The following is a 25096-nucleotide window of genomic DNA, read 5'->3' as shown; positions in this document are numbered from 1 at the left end:
TATCTATCTATCATTTATCATCTATCTATATCTATCATCTATCTATCCTCTATCTATCTAACTTATTTATTTATCAAATTTATTGTCTGCCCATCTTACCACCAGGTAACTCTGGGTGATTAAAAAAGATAAAACTGTATATATAAAAATATAAAAACAAGAAGTGGGATAGCTAAAAGATAGGGCAGGAGGGAGCAGGACGAGTAGTGGGGGGCAGGTGGGATCTGATATTAATCTATCAACTGTCCCCCCCATATGAAACATTTCTTTTGGAGCCCCAAGCTAACTGGTGGAGCCAAGTGCTTTGGCTCTTGTGAAGGGTTGGAGAAGACTTCCAGGGGTATGAATTTCAACTGCCAGAATTTTATCAGTGCCCATGCTGGCAGTGGAATTCTGGGAGTTGAAGTCCTTATACCTAGAAATCGCCAAGGTAAGGAAACACTACACATATTTGAATATTTATGAAGCTCTTGCTAATATGAAACCCCCAAAGAGCTGGAATATGCTATCACCTCACCCTATGAAGTTCATTGAGGGCCAAAGTATCTTCTGCTGCATTCTCCAAGGAGCAGATATTGGCCATGGAGGTTCTCCTGATTATTTTCTCAACTAATGGCCATGGGCATAGAAGGCTAGAGGAGCAGAAGCGGTGCTGAAGGATCAGGCCTGGATGTAGGACAGCATTAACCGACGTTGGCCAATCTAGAAACATTTGATGGGACTTAGATGGGAAATCACCAAGAATCCCAGCAAAAACACCCTATTCTTCCTTATTTCTAGGGAAGCTCCCTAAATAAATATGTAAAGTCCCTAGGAGTTGAACTCAGCTCAAAGGACTTCTCCTTTTACACTTTCCTTCCCCCGTAGTCACTTTCTGAGATGAATCACTTTCAGTTTCATGTCTCTGGAGATTTTCAATCATCCAGGGTCATGGTGGTCCCAAAAGTGCTTTTTTTCAAAAAGCAACTGGACTTTCTTGGGGGTTTTTTTTTGCCCCTTGAAAATATTTTGCTTTGCATCCAAGAAGCTTCTTTAGTTTTGACTGAATGGTAGAGAATAGAACCATGTGCCCTTTCACCAATCCCAAGAAGGTTCCACACCCATTTGCACACCGATTCAGAGGACCATGAAGGTACAGATAAATCCCCAAATGGCCTCAGAGAACTAAGATCAACCTACAGAGTGAGAATAGGGTAGGGTAGAGTAGAGTAGAGTAGAGTAGAGTAGAGTAGAGTAGAGTAGAGTAGAGTAGAGTAGAGTAGAGTAGAGTAGAGCAGAGCAGAGCAGAACAGAACAGAACAGAACAGAACAGAACAGAATAATAGAATAGAATAATAAAATAGAATAATAGAATAGAATAGTAGAATAGTAGAATAATAGAATAATAGAGCAGAACAGAACAGAACAGAATTCTTTACTGGCCAAGTGTGATTGGACACATAAAGAATTTGTCTTCGGTGCATTATTTCTCATTGAACATAAAGCTATAATAACTAGATGACTGCAAAGACTATAAATCTTTCCATTCCCCACACTTCAGTCAGAACTGAAGAAGCTTCTTAGGTGAGAATGAAACATTTTCATTCAACCCTGAGCTGCAAATATTCTCTTCTATTGACATTCCTTCTTGGTCGCAGCTAACGTCCAAGTTTGAAGTTGTTGTGGGCATGTTTATAGCCCATAATTTTTGGATGTCTAACCTGTTTAGAAGGTTGTGAGGATAATAGAGGTAGAAATTAGGAGCGGGGAAAACTATTATTATATAAGCAAAATGATCCAGACAATACACTGTTCACTAAGCACCTATGTATGTAAAATGAAAATGTATAAATACACAGTTTTGTTTTGTTTTTTTAAAAAAAGAAGGTTGTTAGAATCAATCAACTTCAAAGCAAGGATGGAAATAATGCAAGTGGGCTATAATGAAAAGCTTTTCCCCCCATTTCAAATGGGGGGACCTCCATGGATGGCATGGGATCAGCGGTCACCAACTGGTGGTCCGTGGACCACTGATGGTCCGTGAGAAAATTTTGGTGGTCCGCAGAAAAATTATTTGCATTTTTTATATTGCACTAAATCAGGGGTCCTCAAACTACGGCCCCTGGGCCGGATACGTGCAATGAACGCTTGTGTTGCTGCAGAGAGTCTCCCCCTTCGGGGTCTTTTTGTGCGGGTCGGAGGGGGACAGAAATTCCGACTTGGGGTCTGCACAGCCTCCTGGTGCAGGACTTTGAGTGAAGGCTGGAGGGAAGCGCCACTGGTAGCAAAGAGTCGGAGGGCCTTGTTCCAGTGGGACTGCCTCATGGCCTGGAACTGGCTGACCATCTCAACCCGCTGAGCCTCCAGGTGCCGGTACCTAGCCTTGCACTTCCACAGGTCTTCCCTCTACTTGGAAAGCCCATGCTCGTAGTCCTGAGTGAGGTGCTTCTGCTGAGCCTCCTTCTCGGTCAGATCCAATTTGAACTGAGCTGTTTTGCCAACTCTTTCTCATGGTGGCTGCTTAGCTCCAACAACTGCTTCCTGTTGGGACCCTAAGGAGCCCGGGCAGGGAGGCGAGGAGTGGCTGGGAGGGGAGAGGCGAGTAGAGGCCAACAAGGCGCCCCTCGACGTGAGCGACATCGAGTTGGCCACGCCCACCCCACCTAGCCACGTCCACCCAGCCGGTCGTTAGGCAGATCGTATTAGTGGTTCGCAGGATTTAAAATTATGAATTTAGTGGTCCCTGAGGTCCGAAAGGTTGGGGACCCCTGGTGTGGATCACATCTTTTGCCCTCGGCTTAGCTTCTGCAGAACGATCACCTGTGAGACTTGTGATAAAAATAAAGTGGTGGGAAAACATCTTCCCAACTTTGACATGGAGAGACCACCCTTGGCAAATTGCACAAGTTGCACAAACACAGCACAATCTCACTGTCTGCCCTGTGGGAAAAAGCAGCTTCTCACACGTGAGCCTGGCTGGGCTGCCAATCAAAACATGTCTGATCCTGTCTTGATTCCCCTGTGTTTACCTGACTTTTATCACTTTCCTTGGGAAACTTCAGTCTTCACTGGGAAGAAGGGACGGGACAGGCTGGGGTACAGGATGTTTCTCCCCCTTTGACATCTAAAAAAGAGTTTTAAGCACAGGTAGTCCTGGACTTACAACCGTTCGTTTAGTGACAATTTGAAGTTACAACGGCACCGAAAAATGCGACTCATTTTTCACACTTACGACCCTTGCAGCATCCCCATTTTGACGTGATCAAAATTCACCGGCTTGGCAATTGATTTGTATTTATGACGGCTGCAGAGTCCTGGGTTCGTGTGATCTGCTTTTGCGACCTTCTGACGAAACATCACAGAAGGGAACAAGGTGGAAGTTGGAAGCTGAAAGATGACTAATAATGTATAAGCAAATAATATTGTACCATTATCATCATCATCATCATCATCATCATCATCATTATTATTATTATTATTTACTTTATTCCTTAAACATGAAACTCAGTCAACTGAACATTCAAAAATGCATCACAAATACCATGGACTGGTGCTAATGGTTGATACGGGTTGCTGCCAGCGTCCTAGGTATCAACCAAGTACCTTCTTAAGATGTACGATGTTCCAAGTAGCGCAGTTTTTTGCAGTTCCGCTGGTGTTATTGCAGGAAGCTGCAATTTGTTGATGTATCTTATAAAATTCTTGGACATGGTACCAAGTGCCCCGATGACAATGGGTATCACAGTTACAGGTTTCATCCATAGCCGTGTAGTTTCGATGGCCAGGTCGCAATATTTCGTGATTTTTTCCCAGTTCTTTTTCTTCGACTCTGGCATCTCCTGGTACCGCGATGTCAATAAATTGTACATGTCAATAAATTGTACATTTCGGTTTTCGACAACTGTGATATCCAAGTGACGATCAGTCTGTATTCGAAAGTCCCACAAGATCTTCACCTTCTCATTTTCTATAACTTTTTCCACTTTATGTTCCGGTGACTTTCTGGATACAGGAAAGTCATATTTTTTACCTAATGACCAGTGAACTAATTTAGCAAATTAATAATGTATAAACAAATAATATTTTACCATTAGATGATGATGATGATGATGATGATGATGTAAATTGACCCAGATATTACACTGTTTACTAAGCACTAATGTATGCTGTAGAAAAATATATAAATAAAATATATAAATAAAAAGAAAAGGGAACAAGGATGTGTTTCCCATAAACAGGGCCCAGAACAGCTATCACGTCAGGGATACTATCAAGGGACAAAGTGTAAAACTGGTGATAACAGAAACTTTAGTCCCAGCAATGCTCTAAAAAAAATTGGGAGGAAAGTCCAAGCATTTGAGGAAAACAAAGATTATACCTAGTCCAGAGTCAGCACAAGTTTTATAAAGGTTCATGTCATCTATGAAAAATATAGAGCAACCCAGTGCCCTCCAGATATTTGAGACTACATCCCCCATTATTCCCAGCCATCATAGCACTAGCATACGAGCACTCCTCAGACTTACGACCACAATTGAGCCCAAAATTTCCCTTGCTAAGCAAGACAATTGAGTTTTGCCCCATTTTATTACCTTTCTTGCTTTGTTGTTAATTGAATCACTGCAGCTGTTAAGTTAGTAAGAAGGTTGTTAAGTGAATCTGGCTTCCCCATTGACTTTGATTATCAAAAGGTCACAAAAGGGGATCACATGACACGTCATAACTACAGGCCAGTTGCCCAAGTGTCTGAATTTTGATCATGTGATGATGGAGGGGGCGGGGCTACAACAGGCACAAGTTTGAAAAACGGTCCAAAGTCACGTTTGCCAGTGCTCTTGAAACTTCAAATGGTCACTAAACGAACTGTTGTAAGTCGAGGACTATCAGTAAAACTGCTTTTTACAACCTACGGATTGATGCCTGGAAGGAAAACTTTGAATTTGGGAAAAAAAACATTGAAAAAAGTGGACTTTTTTTTCCCCCGTTTTCCACTTTTGGGGGGCAGAGGGAAAGATGGGAGTTATGCAAGATACTTGATTCCAGAGAGATTGTTCTGAAACAGAAAATAATTTTTTTAAAAAAAATTAAAGATGGATTGGGTTGCTTCCAATTCCAGCGAGAATATGTTCTGTTCACTTGCGCAGAATGCATATAGATGTGGCTGAATTAAAACACGAGAAGTTGTTGAGGTTCCTGGAACTTCTTCATATCTGGATCATCTTGGCATTTCTCCTGCAACTTGGAGCTTGGTCTTTTTTCGGCTTTCTTTACTGCTCTCCACTTGATGTTCCATCATCCTCAGCCATCGATGAGAATGAAACTTTTTTGAAATGCACACAACAGCTTTGTTGCCAGTTGACTGTAGTGTGCAAATCCTGCCCTCTGGAGGTTAACGCTTGAAACTGCAGCTCTTCTAGCAGGCACTTACGATGGCCATTCTTAGCGCTTCACACACTTACACTAACAAAGGAAGATATCTTACCCTAGTACAGTGTTTCTCAACCTTGGTAGCTTGAAGATGGGTGGACTTCAACTCCCAGAATCCTCCAGCCAGCAGCGCTGGCTGGGGGATTCTGGGAGTTGAAGTCCACCCATCTTCAAGCTTCCATGGTTGAGAAACACTGCCCTAAAGGACTCATATTGTGTCCACAATTTCCATGAAACAGTAACTGGGTTAGTAAACCCAGCTACAGATAGTCCTCAACTTAACAACTGTTTGCTTAGTGACCCGTTCAGTTATGACAGACATCCCCCGGAACTACTTATGGCCCTGCTTTGAAGTTGAATTGGATGGGAGCGTACATTGCTTAAGTATCTTTGCAATGGAAATAATAAATAAATAAATAAATAAATAAACAAATAAATAAATAAATAAATAAATACATACATACATACATACATACATACATACATACATACATACATACAGGATTGGAAAGTTAAATAAAAAATAGGAAATGTGCCGGTGACCCTTTCCTCTACCTCTGGATTGTGACTTTACTAAAATCATTTAAATCCTGTTCCATTCACTTCCCTCCTTCGCAAACGCTTGATTTGGACTTGACTGCAAGTGCGTGTAGGTGTTGACGCAGGCCTACGTTGCAAAGAGGTTGGTGGATGGGTGAAAAAGTGTAGGTTGCAGGTGGTAGCAGACCTCCCAAATCTCAACTACGCTTTGTGGGGAGATGTGCGACCTGCATGCGGATCGGTTGATTTGACTTCCTGTTGGGAAATTTCTGGTGCTTTGCCTTTTGAGCAGCCCCTAGCCCAGGGGTGGGCTTGAAAAATTTTAGCAAGGGGTTCTCTACCTGGTTGCTGGGTGGGCGTGGCTGTGGTGGGCGTGGCCTAGTTGGCCTCCTGCACCATGGCGGTGGGGACGTTTTTACCCTCCCCTGGCTCTTGAGGCTTTCTTCGAGCCTCCGGGAGGGCGAAAATGGCCTCCCCAGGCTCCGGAGGCCCTCTGGAGGCTGAACTTCTGGTAGGCCCGTTTTTCACCCTCCCCGAGCATCCCCACGTGCCCTACACTTACCTGCATCCAAAACGAGCCGCATGGGGACTCCTGGGAGGGGAGGGGCAGGCGAGGCCAGCCAAGAGTGGGATTTGGGGGTTCTCCGAACTGCACAGAATCTTAGCTAGAGGTTCTCCCGAACCCCTGCGAACCCCCAGAAGCTCATCCATGCATGTCAAACTCAAGGCCCACAGGCCGGATCTATCCTGCGGGGCCGTCCTGGTCTACCCAGTGCAAAGAGGAAAGATCAGGCCAGAGTAGCTTCGGCCTGGCCTACCCAGTGGCAAGAGGAAACATGCCTCTTGCCACTGGGCCTGGTGGCTCAGCAGACTGATAGCATTGTGATTAACACCAGCTGTCTGCAATTACTGTAAGTTCGAATCTCTCCAAGGCTCAAGGTTGACTCAGCCTTCCATCCTTTCTAAGGTAGGTGAAATGAGGACGCAGTTTGTGGGGGCAATAAGCTGACTTTGTATAAATATACAAAGTATGAAAGGCTATTGCTTAACGCATTGTAAGCCGCCCTGAGTCTCCGGAGAAGGGCGGCATATAAATCAAATTTAAAAAAAATGCCAGCAGTTTGGGGAGTGGCGTCAAGTTAGCCACGCCCATGCAGTTGGCCACCCCCCACCCCTCAGGTCAACCACAGACCTGATGCAGCCCTCAATGAAATTGAGTTTGACACCCTTGCCCTAGCCAAAACATTAACATTTGCAGAAGTACCCTCCAGACAAGAGACAACTGCGTATCAATAAAGGAGAATATTTGTAGCTCAAGATTGAAATGAGGAGTCCTTGGTGCTCTCTGAGTTTGGTTGTTTTCTTGCAGATGTTTCATTCCCAAGCTAGGTAACGTCATCCGTGCTAGTGACACATATGTTCCCCGACATGCGTGCTCAAGTCTAACCCAGGCTTAACCATTATGGTCCTTCCTCCCAGCCTCCCTGCCCCGATGTTGAATTCCAGAAGGTTAAGAAACAAAAGTGTTTTATTTTGTTGGACACCGGCGGCCAGCTCTGTTGAATTTCAGTCATTCACGGCCCAAGAACGTCCGTCAGATGTTGGAGGAAAGAGAGCCTCAAGTCTCAAAGCAGAACAGCCTTGAGAGCCACGCACTGCAGATCTGAGGTGAAGGCCAGGAGTGCCAGCCACTCTATTTGCTAATGAAGACATAACTAAATTAAAGCAAGGAAACTGGAGTTATAAGGCGGTTCCATCTTCGTTTTGGAATCAGTTCAAGAACTCGAAGTGATCAGTTGCATTTTTACTGTTATCGGCTTCACTTGTGTCTTGCACAAGAGTGCAGAAGTGACACGGGGGACTTTTTAGTTGCTCTGAATTATTGTTGATCTTGAGAAAAGAGGCATGCCTTAAATAGGTACATCCTGAATTCCGCATTTGAGGTTGGCAGGAACTGCAACGTCTGTGAAAAAAGAAGAGAATGGAAGCATTAGCACGAGCCGTGGTGGCGCAGTGGTTAGAGTGCGGTACTGCAGGCTATTTCTGCTGACTGCCGGCTACCTGAGCAAGCCTAAAATGCCAGAATAACTGACTGGGGAATTCTGGGAGTCGAAGTCCATACAACCTGTCATGTTACAGATTGAGTAACACTAGTATATTGTGTCATCTCTTAGCTAGCAAGCCACAACTGAACTGGCCATGGGTTAAAGCAGGGGACACCTCCAATGAATTAAAAGTAAAGTAAAAAAAGAGCTGCGGTGACGCAGTGGTTAGAGTGCAGTACTGCAGGCTACTTCTGCTGACTGCCTGCAATTTGGCAGTTTGAATCTCACCAGGCTCAAGGTTGACTCAGCCTTCCATCCTTCCGAGGTGGGTCAAATGAGGAGCTGAATTGTTGGGGGAAATAGGCTGACTCTGTAAACCGCTTAGAGAGGGCTGTAAAGTGGTATATAAGTCTAAGTGCTATTGCTATTAGATGGTCACAGAGGTTTGCAAACCAGCAACATCTGGGACGAGACGTTTTTATCCCCCTGGCTATGAGGAAGACCCAGATAATGTGTGTTTATTCTGAAGGAAGCCCCACTGTGTTTTGGGGGTCTGGCAAGCTAGGAGCAACATTTGTGTAAACTCCTCAAGTGGATCAGTTACAAGCAAACAGCTGCATTTGTGTGGTAGGTAAAGTGGGTTAATATTTATCTGAGATGTGGGTACGGAATATACACAAACATATATACTTTGTGCATGTGTATATGCAATGTAGATATACAGTCTGTGTGTGTATACAGTGTATATATATATATATATATATGTGTGTGTGTGTGTGTGTAGGTCTTTGGTTATTCGGGTCTTCTCCCATGTAAAATTGGAAGTGTCTTGGCGACGTTTCGACGAAGTCTCATTTGGCAAATTGCTCCTGGAAGCACGAAGCCGAGAACACCAGCCTGAAGATGACAAATGAGACTTCAGGAGCAAATTGCTCCTGGAAGCACGAAGCCGAGAACACCAGCCTGAAGATGACGAATGAGACTTCATCGAAATGTCGCCAAGACACTTCCAATTTTACGTGGGAGAAGACCCGAATAACCAAAGACCTACATACAAACACCCGCGAAAACCTGATATATATATATATATACATACATACATACATACATACATACATACATACATACATATATATATATTGTGTGTTTAGATAAATGTGAGAGAAAGAAAGAGAGAGAGAGCATACACACACACAATATACATAGACAGTGTGTATGTGTGTCCATCTGTCTAGCCAGACATTTGGTTTATGGTTCAACACACTCAGAAATCAACATAATCAGAAAATGACAAATCAGAAAATAACTTAATTTACTCTCCAGATTCAGCATATTGTACGAACCTTAACCAGATACTATCTCGGTCTGCAGCCTTTAGTAATTTAGAAATCATCTGCAGGAGAGCAATTCCTTTCGTCGCGAAAGATTTCGGTTCTACAATTTCTTCTACAAAGACTTTCGCGACATTTCCACCACTCTTTTTTTTTTTTTTTTTGAACTCTAGTCTAGAGGTGACACGGTGAACTCTAGTCTAAGGGACGCGGTGGCTCAGTGGCTAAGACGCTGAGCTTGTCGATTGGAAAGGTTGGCAGTTCAGCAGTTCGAATCCCCAGTACCGCATAATGGGGCGACCTCCCATTACTTGTCGCAGCTTCTAACAACTAGCAGTTCGAAAGCATGTAAAAAAAAAAATGCAAGCAGAAAAATAGGGACCACCTTTGGTGGAAAGGTAATAGCGTTCCGTGCGCCTTTGGCGTTTAGTCATGCTGGCCCCATGACCATGGAGACGTCTTCGGACAGTGCTCGCTCTTCAGCTTTGAAACGGAGATGAGCACCGCCCCCTAGAGTCGGGAACAACTAGCACATATGTGCAAGGGGAACCTTTACCTTTACCTTTAGTCTAGAGGTTCTTCCAGAAGAGCCATTAACATGGAGCAGATAGTGGTTCAGAAGGGACACCCCCCCCCTTCTGCTCCTTTCTTTCTCTCTGAGAAACAGAAGCCAGTCTCACCAATCTTTTTGGGTTTGGGTAGGTTCAGATTGTTCATAAGTTCAACGAAACCCTCCTTAGACAAGATCAGACGAGGATTCAGAGTTCGTTCTTCCTCCACCGTTGACACCGTCTGGCCTGGAACAGCAGAAGAGAAAAGAGAATGGATGTTATTTCGCATAGAATACGCACTAATTTTACGGTTTTTAGTTCACGAGGCCTCACGCCATAATAAATCTGGTGTATCTGTGTCCAATTCAGAATGTTGATCGTAAAGAGCAAAATCTAATGCAAACTAAACTTACAAGATTAAAAAAAAAAGAATAAAGAGTAAAAAAAGCGCTCACCAACTCACCTGTGTAGTCGTGGGCAGGATAGATCAGGCAGTCACCTGGAAGGGTGAAGATTTTCTTGTGGACGGAGTTGTAAAGGGTTTCCGCAGAACCTGGAGACGAGAATGGAGGCTGTAACCATCAGGCAAGATTCTTTTTTTTCTAACATAGAAGTTGGAACAGGGGGTATATCCCCCAACTCCTATCCTGACAAATATTAGGCTGAAAACCTCTTGTAACCTATGCATAAGTCTCCTTCACGCAATCAGAATCTCTAGACTAGCGGTGTCAAACTCGATTTCACTGAGGGCCGCATCAGGGTTATGTTTGACCTCAGGGAGGGAGGGGTGGCCAGGGGACGTGGCCAGCATGACGTCATTTGTGTTGGGGGGTGCCTGTGGCGGCCCAAGCTCTCTGCCAGCAAAAATGGGCTCCCAAGCTCCTTTTTCAGCTGAGACGGCCTCCTTTACGCGGCTCTCCCGACCTCCGTTATGACTGGCAGAGGCATCGCGGGTTAGTCCTTCGCTATTTCCAGGGCGGCCCCGTGTGCCGGATCTAAACACCCCGCAGGCCGGCTCCGGTTCCCAGGCCTTGAGGTTGACACCCCTGGTCTAGAGCAACTAGAGTTTTGGGTCACCTGGAGGAAATAGGTATCCATAAATCCAGTTTCAAAGGCATAAGATTCCTCTTCAAGTGGAAAACAACTTTTTCTAAAAAAAAAAGATTGGACTTTGCTCATCCTTCGGGAGGCCTACGATGTTTACACGTTGTGCAGAACAAGGAAGTTAAAGTCAAGGGGGCAGAATTCTGAACTCTTCTTAAAAGATTCCGGAAAAGAAAAAAAAATGCTTTGTCCTATTACAGGTAATCCTCAGTTTATGACTGCAGTTGAGCAGGGGTGAAATCCAGCAGGTTCTGACAGGTTCTGGAGAACCGGTAGCAGAAATTTTGACTAGTTTGGAGAACCAGCAAATACCACCTCTGGCTGGCTCCAGAGTGGGGTGGGAATGAAGATTTTGCAATATCCTTCCCTCAGGAGTGGGGAGGGAAAGGGGATTTTGCAGTATCCTTCCCCTGCCACACCCACTAAGCCACACCCACAGAACCGGTAGTAAAAGAATTTGGATTTCACCACTGCAGTTGAGCCCCAAAATTTATGTTGCTAAGGGAGAAATTTGTTTTGCCTCATTTTACGACTTTCCTTGCCACCTTTGTTAAGGGGATCGCCGCAGTTGTTCAATTAGTAACACGGTTGTTGAGTGAAGCTGCTTTCCACGTGGACTTTTGCTCGTCGGGAGATCGCCAAAGGGGATCACACGTGACCCCGGGATGCTGCAAAACCGTGATATCTGCGAGTCGGTTGTCAAGCATCTGAATGTAAATCACTCAAACATAGGGTGGGGGACGCTGCAACGGTCCTGAGTGTGGAAAAATGGTCCTAAATCCGTGGCATTGTAATTTTGTTTTCGTGGTGTTGTAACTTTGAAGGTCACTAAGCGAACTGTTGTAACTCGAGGACTACCTGTATAAAAACCTCCACTCTCTCACGAGCTGCAAAGCTGACATAGGGTTCGTAACCAGACCCCTAAGTTTTCCATACCTTGTTGGAAGTCTGTCCTGCCGCATCCCCTGATCAGCAAAGCATCGCCTGTAAAAGCCATGGTGTTGTCATTCAGCACGTAGGTCAGGCAGCCGTCCGTATGGCCAGGGGTGGCAAGAGCTTGTAATGCCTGAAAACACAATAGAATGTCACTAACATTCTTAGAGCCTGTCTCACGTTTTATATTAGCACTCTGTTCTTGTTCCCTTCCCTAAAGTAGAGGAACTACACTGTTTCCCTGAAAATAAGACCCTAAAAGGGGGTGAAAATTTAGGTGCATCTTATACACCGAATGTAGCCCCGCCCACCCACTGGCCCCCACCCTTTGGCCTCTGCCTCCCAGCAATTCACCTCCTTGCAGCAGGAAGAAACAGCTCCTTTCAGCTTCAGCACAGCCTAATTAGCACAAGTTGATTGGATTGGCCTCCCGACTCTCAGCTGTTTTGCATGGGCCTCTGCTGCTGCTTGCTGCAAGGAGGTAAAATGCTGGGAGCAGATTTTGTTTTTTTTCTTGTGCTAATCAAGTTATGCTGAAAACGAAAATGAAAGTAAAGCAGGCTATTTTTTTTTTTTTTTAATTTGATTTATATGCCGCCCTTCTCCGGAGACTCAGGGCAGCTTACAATGTGCTCAGCAATAGCCTTCATCCTTTTGTATATTTATACAAAGTCAGCTTATTTGCTGTTTGCGGCAACGAGGCAAAATTGCTGGGAGGCAGAGGCAGATTTCTTTTTCTTGTCTTCCTCACCAAAAAAGGTAGGTGCGTCTTATAGTCCGGAGCGTCTTATACGCCGAAAAATACGGCACTTTTTTCATCATAAGTACGTTTTTCGGGGCCCGTCGTAACTTCAGTCACTAAATGACATCATGCAAATCATATTTTAAAAGTCGTTGCCATTTAATTCTCATTAAAGGGAAGGCAAAAGGAGTGGTGCGGTGGCCTAGAAGTGGAGCTCTCGCATCACAATCAGGAGGCTGTGAGTTCGAGCCTAGGTAGAGAATACACACTGAGAATATATCTGCTGAACAAAACTCCGCATTGGCGACAGGAAGGGCATCCGGCTATTAAAACACTCTGCTAGCTCCATTCAGTTGCCCAGACTCCACCCTGCAAGGAATTATGGAGGTCATTAAAAGATGATGATAAAAGGGAAGGCAAAGCTACATTTCCTCTTTTTGCACAGGGGAGGATTTCAGTTTTGCCCAAACTGAGCACATGGTCAAACAAGGGCTCTGAAACTAAACCAACGACTTTGCACTCAAATCTTAAGATCATCCAGCTGTCTAAAATGAATTCGAAAGATAAAACTTCCACAGGACTGGAACCTAAAGGTAGCTCCTAGGAAGTAAATCCATTCAAGGGGAGGTTTGCAGAAGTACGGGAGAATTAAGCAAGCCTGTTGGTGAATTGTTGGAAAATAAACGAGGAGGCAGGGTGGAGTGCAGGAAGTGATAAATGCGTTATTTCTAAATGAGAGGAACTAGCAGCTTCATTCCGTTGTGTGCTGGGCAGGCTCCCTCTCACATATTATGTCTACAATTTATGAAGGACTTAGAAAAACTGAACCAAATTCAGAGAAAGGGAACAAGCATGAAGAAAGAACAGGTCCGCTTAACAATTGTGGCATTCACTTAACCACCACAACAATAAAGGTTGTAAAATCAGGTCGGTCATGTGACCAAACTGTTTTACGATCGTCACAACTTAAGGACAGTGTCAATTCGCAAAGCATCCCTGGCCTACTCTCGGGTTGCCATAGGCCGGGGGGTGGGGTGGGACTGGCGAAACTGCACAGCAGCAAAAAACAGATGCACATTCCACGCTTATCTCCCTCAAGGCTGTATCCCAGGGATACCTGCAGCAGTCGAAGGGGAGTGACCTCTACAACCCGGGAAATTGCTCCGTTGGTGAATGTGATTGATGACAAATCCTGGGGGGAGGGGGGAAACAGGATCATAATTGGAGTGTAAATTACGTAGGGTCAGAGCTGGCTTCACTTGGGAAAGTGCCGACATGAAGCTCCTAATAAATATCTTGATTTCTTTTGAAGCTCAAGACTCATGATTTAATTAGGGTATCCGTTCAGAACCCTGACAGACAGTCCATTACAATCGTAAGTCAAGAGCTACCAGTAGCCAAGGTGAAGGAATCTTAGTCCAGTTCTTGTATATGCTACTTATTCTCCAGGAATCTGTTCACAGACTTACAAAAGCTCCAAATTTGAGGTGATGGCCTTCCTGGATCAGGAGATCAGCAATTGCCCCGCTGTCCTTGGAGATGACACTGCGACAGCCCGGAAGGAGCTGCTTCAGGAGCCCCGTGCCGGAGATATGATCAGCGTGGCAATGGGTGTTGACTAACAACAAGGAGGAGAAATACATGGTTGTTTTCTTAAAAGACACAAGATCAAGGATCTAACCCAGCTTTTTACAATATGGCCACCTTTCAGATGAGTGTATTTCAATACAGGTAGCCCTTAATTTACAACCATTCGTTCACATTACAATGGCACTGGGGAAAACTGATTTTTGGCCAGTACTCTTATACTGTACAGTAGTGGCCAAAATTGTGGAAACCTTTTTTTTTGGGGGGGGGAGTGTATTTTTGAGGTTTGATGGCTAATAACACCACTTTATTTTTTGGAGTTTCAAGATAATCCTATTTCACTGCTGGAATGGCCTGGGAATAGCCCAGACCTTCAACCCGGTGGTGGTTCCTCCCGGTTCAGTCCGGTTCTCCCGAGCCGGTAGCGGTGACGATATGCGTGCCATAGGTTCGCCAGCACGGCCCTAGAATTTATTTTCAGTCTCAAATCTGTTTTCTTAAAAAGGAAAGACATTCCTTTAAAAGGAGCTCAATCTTCCTTCGGCTGATAACATCCAGAGAGGTTGAACACCAGTTCTTAGGTTACCAAGCACTGCTGACACCTCCGTTCAATTATCCATCTCCAATTATATCATGGCTACTTTCTGAAGATCCTGACAGACCATGATTCCTGGTTATGGTTTTCCTTTCCTTTGTTGTTGTTGTTTTTTTTTTCCCAAGAAGAAACAACTCACCTGTATATAGCAAATTAAGTCCAAGTTGCTTCACCAAGGTTGAATCGCGTTTGGCCGTTTCCAAAACGGGGTCTATTAGAACGGCTTCTTTTGTCTTCATATCTGCCAGCAGGTAAGTGTAAGTGTAACTTTCTGACTCAAAGAGCTGGTAGGTGAAGGGGGGAAAAAAACCAACAAGAACTTAGTCCATGGAAGGGCAAGCAAAACAGTCCAACTGTATCCAGCCATGGTGGCTGGGGAATTCTGGGAATCGGAGCCCAAAAGTTGCCAAGTGTGGAGACCCCTGCTCTAGCCCTGGAAACATTTAATTTATTATTATTATTTATTTTATTCATTAAACATGAAACTCAGTCAACTGAACATTCAAAACTGCATCACAAATACCATTGACCGGTGCTAATGGTTGATACGGGTTGCTGTCAGCATCAGCAGCAGCATCATCATCATTATTATTATTATTATTATTATTATTATTATTATTATTATTAGTTGTTGTTGTTTTGTTGTTGGTTATTACTATTATCTATTTTATTCATTAAACTGAACATTTAAAAATTATTATATATATGATTATGATTATGATTATGATTATGATTATTAAATGAAAGCAAACTACTAAATTTCCATTGCATCCAACGCCTTACATGAATTGCTAACCATATTAAATCTGCATCCTGAATTTTAATTAATTATAGTTAGTTGGTTTTTATTGCCTGCATCTCTCAGAGAAGCTGTTACATTAACAGATTAACAGAGTTGGAAGGGACCTTGTAGGTCATCTAGTCCAACCCCCTGCCCAAGCAGGAGACCCTACACAATTTCTGACAAATGGCAGTCCAGTCTCTTCTTGAAAGCTTCCAAGGATGAAGCTCCCACAACTTCTGAAGGTAAGCTATTCCATTGATTGATTGCTCTCACTGTCAGAAAACTTCTCCTTATTTCCAGGTTGAATCTCTCCTTGTTCAGTTTCCATCCATTACTCCTTGTCTGGCCTTCAGGTGCTTTGGAAAACAGTTTGACCCCCTCCTCTCTGTGGCAGCCCCTGAGATAGTGGAAGACTGCTATCATGTCTCCTCTGGTCCTTCTCTTCCCTAGGCTAGCCATGCCCAATTCCTGCAACCGTTCATCGTATGTTTTAGCCTCCAGTCCCCTAATCATCTTAGTTGCTCTTCTCTGCACTTTTTCTAGAGTGTCAACACCTTTTTTATAGTGTGGTGACAAAAACATTGCAAACTCCCCAGTCTGTAAAGAGGTTATTTCAGAGTTTATTCCTCAAGAAAGAACAAATTCATGGATCCTAGATTTAGCATATTGTTGAGGGCAATAGGCTAACTCTCTAAACCGCTTAGTATAAAGCACTGTAAAGCGGTATATAAGTCTAAGTGCTTTTACTATTGCTAACTAATAAGACTTGTAGCACCCCTACTCCATACTGGAAAGAGGAAGCAATTTTAAAAGCCTTCCATAAGAAGCCTCGGCAGGGAAGAAATATTCATTTTAATACTTTGAATACCCATCTTTAAAACAAGAGAACCAGCATGCGAAGCTCCATTTCCCCACATACCTATATATATATATACATATACATATGTAGGATAGGATAGGATAGGATAGGATAGGATAGGATAGGATAGGATAGGATAGAAGTGTGATTTATTTATTTATTATTTATTTATTTATTAGTTTGATTTATATGCCGCCCTTCTCCGGAGACTCAGTGCAGCTTACATTGCTTTTAAGCAATAGCCTTCATACTTTTGTATATACCTGCATAGTAGGGCTTTTTGGGGCCCCTAAGCGGTGTTCTATTTTATACAAAATCAGCTTATTGCCCCCACACACCGGGTCCTCATTGGACATGTATAATATGTATAATAATATACATATTATTATGTATATACTCATACCTGTTTATACTTATATGTTTCTTTCTTTATCTTCTTTATCTTTATAAAGATACCTGTTTATACTTATATGTTTATATGCTATGTTCATACTTATACTTGTTTTCTCACACATGCTTGACAAACTAACTAAATAAAATGAAATAAATAAATAAAATACCCCCCAAAATCCCCAAATCTTTGAATTTCCTGTTATGCCACGGTTAAGAATCCCGGGGGGAACTTTTCAGAAAGGAAACGTTGACCCCCCCCCTACACCCCACCACCTCCAAAACCAGGCAAACATTTCCAATCCTACCTCTTTCCCCACGCCCATGCCTTTCTCCACCTGCCTTGGATTACAATACCCATCCTCCCCTCCCTCCTCCGGCCGGGCGGCCTGGCGGGCAAGATCCAAAGCCCAAAATGAAAGCAAGAGCAGAAGCCTCATCCTCGAAAAGAGTCCCTGAAATCCGCCCAAGGGGCAGCGCCGGGCCCCTTAAGATGCTGCGAAGCACTTGGTGGGTGCCTGGCTAGGTGGCTCAATGGCTAAGACGTTGAGCTTGTCCATCAGAAAGGTCGGCAGTTCGGCGGTTCGAATCCCTATAGTACAGGTCTCCTGCCTGAGTGAGCAGGGGGTTGGGCTAGATGACCTCCAAGGTCCCTTCCAACTCTTGTTACTGTTAAAGACCTGTCGGAGCTCACCTGTCGGAAGAGCAGCCCCCGTCGCTGGGCAGAGCCGGCGCAGTAGCATCGCTGCGGGGGAAGCGGCTGGTTCAGGAGCCGCAGGGCAGCCGCAGGGCACCTCCGGAGCAGCAGCCGCTTCATGGTCGGGTGGTGCCTCTCTTGATGCCGTGCCAGCCTTCGAGGAACCGGAGCGAAGGGCGAAGCGACGCCCTTTAACATTGACTCGGCTGGGCTGGGCTGGGCTGGAGGGGAAGAGACGCGCCTCCTTAAAGGGCCAGCAGCGCCGCAAACCTTCCAGATCGCGACAGGACTACAACTCCCAGCAGCCTCTGCCGGCAAGGGCCATAAAGGAGGAACGCTGGGACTTGTAGGAACGAATTCTTCCAGCGACAGCAATAATCCAGACACAGTTATGAAGTTTCCAAACTTTTAACAGCAACAGAGCTTGGAGGGACCTTGGAGGTCATCTAGTCCAACCCCCTGCTCAGGCGCAACAAAGTGGATTTGCTATGGGTGGAAGGCAGTTGGCTAGGTCAACAGAAAACTTTTGCACATTAACTTTTATTTGTACCCAGCTTTAACCAATAGCACTTTCCAGCTGAAGGAAGAGTGAGATATTGTAGGAAAAAAATGCCTGAGTGTAAACTGGTTCGTCCTGGTAATTTTCACCGCCATGAAGTTGCTTCTTTTTTTTTTAATTTGATTTATATGCCGCCCTTCTCCAAAGACTCAGGGCGGCTTACAATGTGCTCAGCAATAGCCTTCATCCTTTTGTATATTTATACAAAGTCAGCTTATTGCCCCACAAACTGGGTCCTCATTTCACCTACCTTAGAAAGGATGGAAGGCTGAGGCAACCTTGAGCCTTGGCGAGATTCGAACCCTGCAGTAATTGCAGGCAGCTGGTCTTAATAACCAGCTTAATAACAGGGTGCCTTAAACCCCTGTACTACCAAGGCTCTTCGGATGTGCCAACCGAAGGCAAACAAAACAAGGCCCTTTCCTGAAAATCAAGAGCAATTAAGTGGTAATTATTGTCCCATCTTTCCTTAGCAATTGGAAAATCTTTTTTTCCCCCCCATGGTTGTAAGAGCAAGAGTTAACATGTGACTTTCTTAAGGCAGTGATGCCATCATAAATTATTCTGACAGCCTTGATTTAAGCCGACTGCCATAGAACTCTTGCCTAGAGTCACGTAACTGCCTTCTTTGGAATAAAGATATACATTTTCTACTTTTTAAAACTGCCTTCTTTGAATAAACATATCAGTTCACACAGACTCATAAAGTATTGCATAAAGTATTCAGACTTTTTTTTTTCTTTCTCCTTTGAATTCTCCTTAGTCTACTGGTTGACTCATATGACATTCTGAATAAGAAACTAGCCAACTGAATTGAATTGAATTGAGTGGACTGTATGAACCCAAGATAGCATATGTGATAAGAAGGGTTGTTCTGTTTATTTTATTTATTTATTTATTTATTAAATGTTTATACCGCCCCCTCTCCCGAAGGACTCTGGGCGGTGAACAGCCAGAATTAAAAACACACAATACAAATATTAAAATACATTAAAACGAAATTAAATTATCTTTGGCTTCTCCAATTTAAAACCCCTTACCCATAAAATTGCCCAATTAAAATTTTTTTAACCCAGCCCGGCTTGCTGAAATAAAAAAGTCTTCAGGGCCTCGAAGTCACACGAAGCCTGAAAATTCACATTGCTGGAGTAAAACGGTGAATAATAAACATGGGTGTGACTTTTACGAGTTCATGAATTAAATTATTTATTCACCCATACGCTCCATCTCTCTTCAAACTGTTTTATCAATGGTCTTTGCTCCAAAGTATGTTTGAAAAGCAGGGCAAAGCACAAAAAAAAAAAAAAATAGAAATCTACTCTCAGGGCTGGATTTAGATGAAAAGAGGCCCTAGGCTATTCCACTTATGAGGCCCTTTCACCTATAGTGAAAGTGTAATTTTAATTTTGCTAACAATTTGAATGTAGGCCCCTCTTGATCTTGAGGCCCTAGGCTGAAGCCTAATTAGTCTATAGGAAAATCCGGCCCTGTCTACTCTGTATGGTCTAATTTTTTAGCTATACTTCTTCAAGTCATGGGTTATTCTGTAAGACTATGGAATTTTCTGCCCTCTCTAGAGATTTTTGATGACAGGGATCTTTCAGTAAGAAAGATATATAAACTGGTACAAAGAATATGCAGAAGGGAGCATAACTGTCAATCAATCATAGTAGAGCTTGAAGGGACCTTGGAGGTCTTCTAGTCCAATCCCAATATAATTTCAGACAAGTGACTGTCCAGTCTTTTCTTAAAAACTTAAAAACCTTCAGTGATAGGCTTGCCAGGTGTCCACTATTTGAGCGGACAGTCCGCTTTTTTCACATTATGTTCACTATTTTTTTTTCACAAAATAGTGGACATTTTTTTTATTCAAAAGCTTTATGATGAAATGGTACTTAATCTAAAGCTGTACAGTCTAAGAGAATAAGGATAGGAGAATCGGGTTTTGTCTTTTTTTTTTCATAAGTTAGAATGAGACAAAGATCGAATATCCATTGAACTCGAGTCTCCGAAAAAATTTATGATGAGATTAAAATAAAAATACATTATAAAATTATGTACAGTTCACATTTTTAAAATGTATTGTAGCTTGTGTCGACTGACCTAAAATGGCGCCGAGTGATGAGAGTGACAGCGGCGAGATTTCGAATTCTTTAAAACGAAAGAGAGGAGTGTGCAAATACACCAAAGTTTATGTTCATCTGCAGGGCGATTCATCCCTTGATAAGTGGATGTACTTTTTCAAGAAAGAGCCAGCTCCGAGTTTACTGAAACTGTTCCAGTATTGTGCATCAATTCCGGTATCAAATGCAAACATTGAACGAATTTTCAGCGTCATGGGAAATTTGTGGACTGACGAACGTAACCAACTGCTTGTACCATCAGTTCGAAGTGAACTTTGTATATTTTTTAATATTTCTCAACGTTGTACTGAAATTAAAGAATTATTCCTTAAACACAAAGAATTGATCAAAGCTGCGCAGTCAAATAAAAAATACACACGACAGCAAAGTAAAATGTAATTTAATATTTTACATATTATTATAATATATTTGATGTTTTGAATTTTAAGTAAAGTTTTGAAGTGATTATTTTAATACATGTTAAAATGTTTGTAAGAAAATATATAATTTAATTGTAATTTTTTTTTTAAATTTTTTACTACTTAACACCCCCTGCCCCCCCGCTTGTCCGCTATTTTTTGGAAGCAGACCTGGCAACCCTATTCAGTGATGAAGCATCCATAATTTCTGAAGGCAAAGCTGTTCCACTGGTTAATTGTTCATTGTTAGGAAGTTTCTCCTAAATTCCAGGTTGATTAATTTCCATCCATTGCTTCTTCTCCTGCCTTCTTGTGTTTTGGAGAGTAGGTTGACCCCCTCTTCTTGTGACAGCCCCTCAAACACTGGAATACTGCTATCATGTGTCCCCTAGTCCTTCTTTTCTCTAGACTAGCCATACCCAGTTCCTGCAACTGTTCTTCGTATGTTTTAGTCTCCAGGCTTTTAATCTCTTGCATTTCTCTGAATATCAAAACATAGCAGCTACCATTGTGCTTTCCCGCTCATTCCCACTGCTCCCCCACGTTTCAATATCAATGTTAGCTAAGTCAGGATCACCTATAATCATGTCTTGGCATCCGGCCAATGCAACGTCATTGAAAAAGTCAATATGCTAGTTGCAACTGCACAGTTGAAGTCCTCCTTTGTCATGCTGACACATTTATTTATTTCAAGAGTTACAAGGTCATTCAACTCAGGCCGTGTGACTCTGGGGCAGTGGTGAAATGTAAAATTTTTTACTACCGGTTCTGTGGGCATGGCTTGGTGGGGGGGGGGGGTAATGTGATTGGGTGAGCATGGCCAACTTTTTTTTTTTTTTTTACTTTTAAAAGCATTTTTTCTACAACCTGGTAAGAGCCTGGTGGCGCAGCAGACGAATAGCCTGTTATTAACATTCAGCTGCCTGCAATTACTGCAAGTTCGAATCTCTCCAAGGCTCAAGGTTGACTCAGCCTTCCATCCTTTCTAAGGTAGGTAAAATGAGGACCCAGTTTGTGGGGACAATAATATGACTTTGTATAAATATACAAAAGTATGAAGGCTATTGCTTAATGCATTGTAAGCTGCCCTGAGTCTCCGGAGAAGGGTGGCATATAAATCAAATTAAAAAAAAAAACCTCTGGGTCGAAGAGGTTGTTTAAAAAATGCTTTTAAAAGGCTCTGATCATCCCAGCTGAGTTGCCTGATCGTCAGAGGCTTTTGTTTTCTTTTAAAAGCATTTTTTCGGCCTCTGATGGTCGCACAGCTCAGCTGGGCATGGAGGTGGGGGGGCAGGGATTTTTGCTACCGGTTCTTCGAACCACCCGCTGCCATTGCTACCGGATCGGGCGATTCGGTCCGAACCGGGAGCATTTCACCCCTGAACTCAGGCCGTGTGACTCTGGGGACTGTACAACATAAATGCATAACATTAATAAAAAGTGCATAATATTAATAAAAAAAAGTTTTAAAAATTAGCAACTAAAAATACAAAAGCTACAATGTACAATGGCAACAATGCACAGAACAAGACCAAAACCTGCTTAGGGGACTGCCTCACCTGTCCTCTAGTGCTTGGAGGATTAAAAGGGGTTGGGGCAGGAGTGAAATGCTCCCGGTTCGGACGATCTGGTAGCGATTGTGGCAGGTGGTTCGGAGAACTGGTAGCGATGGTGGCACGAGACTCCGCCCACCTCCTGGGTGTTGTTACTTCCTGGTTTTAACCAGGAAGTAAGGTGTTTTTTACCCTCAGATTTGCACAGATTTTGTCTTTGAGTGGGTGAGGACAGTGCTGAAATGGCAGCGATTAGCACTTAATTATGACTAGCCTCCAATAACCTTAAGAACAATTTGATTTGATTTTTATTTCACCTTTATTTCTTTATAAGCAACTCAAGGTAGCAAAGACACACAATACTCCTTCCTCCTCCTGTTTTTCCCAACAACAACCCTGTGAGATGGGCTTGCCTGTGAGTGATTGGCACCTAGGTGATTCTTCAAGCTAAGGTGGGACTAGAACTCACCATCTCCTGGTTTTCTAGCATGGTTCCTTTGCCACTAGACCAAACTGGCTTTTACGAGTTGTTAAGTTACTACATGCAGCTTCTTTGTATAAACCTCATTCTTTTGTAGGACAAAGAGCTGCCAACTTCAATTGTGTGGTATGACAACTTTGTCTTTTTCTCAGAGATGCTTTTGGGAATTCCAGCAAGCAAGCAGCCCATTAAGGTGGGCAGAGTGCTGTAGCAAGTACAACATGCAATTCCTATTTTGCACTGTCATGAGACGGGTGATGTAAGAGTCCCTAATTCCGGCAATTGCACCATTTTAATGTGGGGTCAGCCAAATGTCAAAAAAAAAAAAAATCTAGACTAAATGTTCAGAAAAGCACCGGAGCATAATTTGCATCATTTCTGTGATTCATACTGAGGGAAATTGGGGAAAGATTGTACATGCACCAAGGCAGTACATGATGCAATCCCATAATCAGATTTTGTTGGTTTTGATAATACTGTAAATACAGTTACTTTTTCTTTAAAAAAAAAACCTCTGTTTGTGTAGTTTCGATGGCCAGGTTGCGATATTTCATGATTTTTTCCAGTTCTTTTTCTTCGACTCTGGTGTCTCCTGGTACCCCAATGTCAATAAATTGTATGTTTCGGTTTTCGACAACTGTGATAACTGGCGTATTGTGTTCCAAGTGACGATCAGTCTGTATTCGAAAGTCCCACAAGATCTTCACCTTCTCATTTTCTATAACTTTTTCCACTTTATGTTCTCATGACTTTTTGGATACAGGAAAGTCGTATTTTCTACATAATGACCAGTGGACTAATTTAGTAACTCAGTCGTGTCTAGCTTTGTAATCAGTTTGTGCGATTTTGCTGCATTCGCATATTAAATGTGAAACAGTTTTGACTTTGTTGTTGCAAAGTCGACAGTTTGGATTGTCAGTGGATTTTTGTATCTTTGCGTTCATGGCATTAGTTTGTAGTGCTTGTTCTTGAGCAGCGAGTATTAAACCATCCATTTCTTTCTTGATGGTTCCCATCTTAAACCATGCCCATGTAAAGTTGTCATCACATTTTCCTTCAATGTTTTTCAAGTGCTGTCCATGCAAAGCTTTGATTTCCCATCTATTTAATCTGTCATCCAGCTGTTTTTCCTTATATTCTGCCTTTGTTTCTGTTGTTTTTATAATGTTCTCCGTTTTCACAGCCTGCAGCAATTTTCCGGTACTTTGGTTCATGTAATCATTCAAACTTCGTTTTTCTTCTTCTACCCCCTATTTTTCTTGCCAGGTACATCCTGTCGATGTCACTTCGTGGATGTAAAGCTGGTACATATTCAAAAGTTTGCGTGTTTTCCGGTCAAACTTTTGAATTATTATTCTCTTTTATTCATTGAGGCTGGTTAATAGCTCAGCAGCTCGAGTCCTAACCAAGGACCTAGGAACTGTTAAGGTATCGTTGGAGGATGTAAGCTGTTCCGAGTAAGGTGGTTTTTTGTAGAGTCAAAATATTCAAGTCCGGCAAATTTAGAATTTCTAAATAGTGGGGTAGCCCTTTGGGTATTGCTCCGAGGGCTCCAATTACAATCGGGACAACACACTATTTCTTTTTCCACAGTCGCTCAACTTCAATTTGCAAATCCCGGTACTTTGTGATTTTTTTCTTGCTGCTTATCTTCAATCTGTGCATCACCAGGTATTGCAATGTCAATGAACCATACTTTTTTCTTTTCAACTATTGTTATGTCAGGTGTGTTGTGGACCAAGTGCCTGTCAGTCTGAATCCTAAAGTCCCACAAGATCTTGAGTTTCTCATTCTCTAAAACTTTCTCAACCTGATGTTCCCAGTGGTTTTTGCTGTACTCAAATCCAAACTTCTGGCACAATTTCCAGTGAATGATCTTAGCAAGACGGTCATGGCGTTGTAGGTAGTCAGTTTGTGAAATTTTGCTGCATCCACTGATCAGGTGGTCGACTGTCTCATCTTTCTCATTGCAGAGGCGGCATTTGCTGTTGGTGGTAACATGTTGTTGTTGTTGTTGTTGTTGTTATTACTATTACTATTACTATTACTATTACTATTATGATGTAATCTTATATATGCTTGACAAAATAAATAAATAAAATAAATAAATAAAAATTGCTGAAAGGGTTTTGAGCCAGGTGAAACTTCACTTTTTCCAAATGCCCGATTACAACTAAAACTCAGGGTCTGTGGGAAAAAAAACAACCACCACCCTGCGGTATCGGGACACTCATTTAACTCGCCACGCCAAGTTTCCGAAAAAATTCCGGAGGCGCTTCTTAAAAACAAACGAAATTAAATTTTGTCCCTTACCGGCCGCCGTTCGACGTCGTTCCTTTGCCCTCTTTCCTTGGGTGAAACCATAAAGCCAAGGGACGGAGGGGGGGATCATCCCGG

General features: G+C 42.9%; 1 protein-coding gene across 2 annotated transcripts; it reads right to left on the bottom strand.

The window, feature by feature from the left end:
• Positions 1-7456: 7456 nt before the first annotated feature.
• ETHE1 (ETHE1 persulfide dioxygenase) lies at positions 7457-25054 on the bottom strand. Of its 2 annotated transcripts, none has more exons than XM_070949763.1 (7): positions 25013-25054; positions 14974-15118; positions 14122-14270; positions 11914-12043; positions 10337-10426; positions 10003-10119; positions 7457-7909 (listed from the first exon to the last, which is right to left on the bottom strand). In XM_070949763.1, the coding sequence occupies exons 2-7, from the start codon at positions 15071-15073 to the stop codon at positions 7857-7859; spliced, it is 639 nt and encodes a 212-aa protein (XP_070805864.1). In that variant the 5' UTR covers positions 15074-15118; positions 25013-25054; the 3' UTR covers positions 7457-7856. The 2 variants fall into 2 exon arrangements, with proteins under 2 accessions (XP_070805864.1, XP_070805863.1); XM_070949762.1 differs by lacking the exon at positions 25013-25054 and adding an exon at positions 17562-17762.
• Positions 25055-25096: the final 42 nt, after the last annotated feature.

Source organism: Pituophis catenifer, unplaced genomic scaffold (assembly GCF_029215685.1).
Source record: "Pituophis catenifer annectens isolate HBS135680 unplaced genomic scaffold, rPitCat1.0.hap2 SCAF_9, whole genome shotgun sequence".
Taxonomy (NCBI): Eukaryota; Metazoa; Chordata; class Lepidosauria; order Squamata; family Colubridae; genus Pituophis; species Pituophis catenifer.
Note: the sequence above shows the minus strand (reverse complement) of the source record. Positions and strands in the feature narration are given on the sequence as shown.

Bases quoted from the DNA above. Each gene is read 5' to 3' on its own strand.
- ETHE1 (XM_070949762.1), bottom strand. From the start codon at position 17,762: ATGTTAAAGGGCGTCGCTTCGCCCTTCGCTCCGGTTCCTCGAAGGCTG. The intron at 15,119-17,561 runs GTGAGCTCCGAC...TTCACCTACCAG, and splicing joins GGGGGCTGCTCTTCCGACAG to CTCTTTGAGTCAGAAAGTTA. The intron at 7,910-10,002 runs GTGAGACTGGCT...CTTTTTTCACAG, and splicing joins ACCCAAACCCAAAAAGATTG to ACGTTGCAGTTCCTGCCAAC.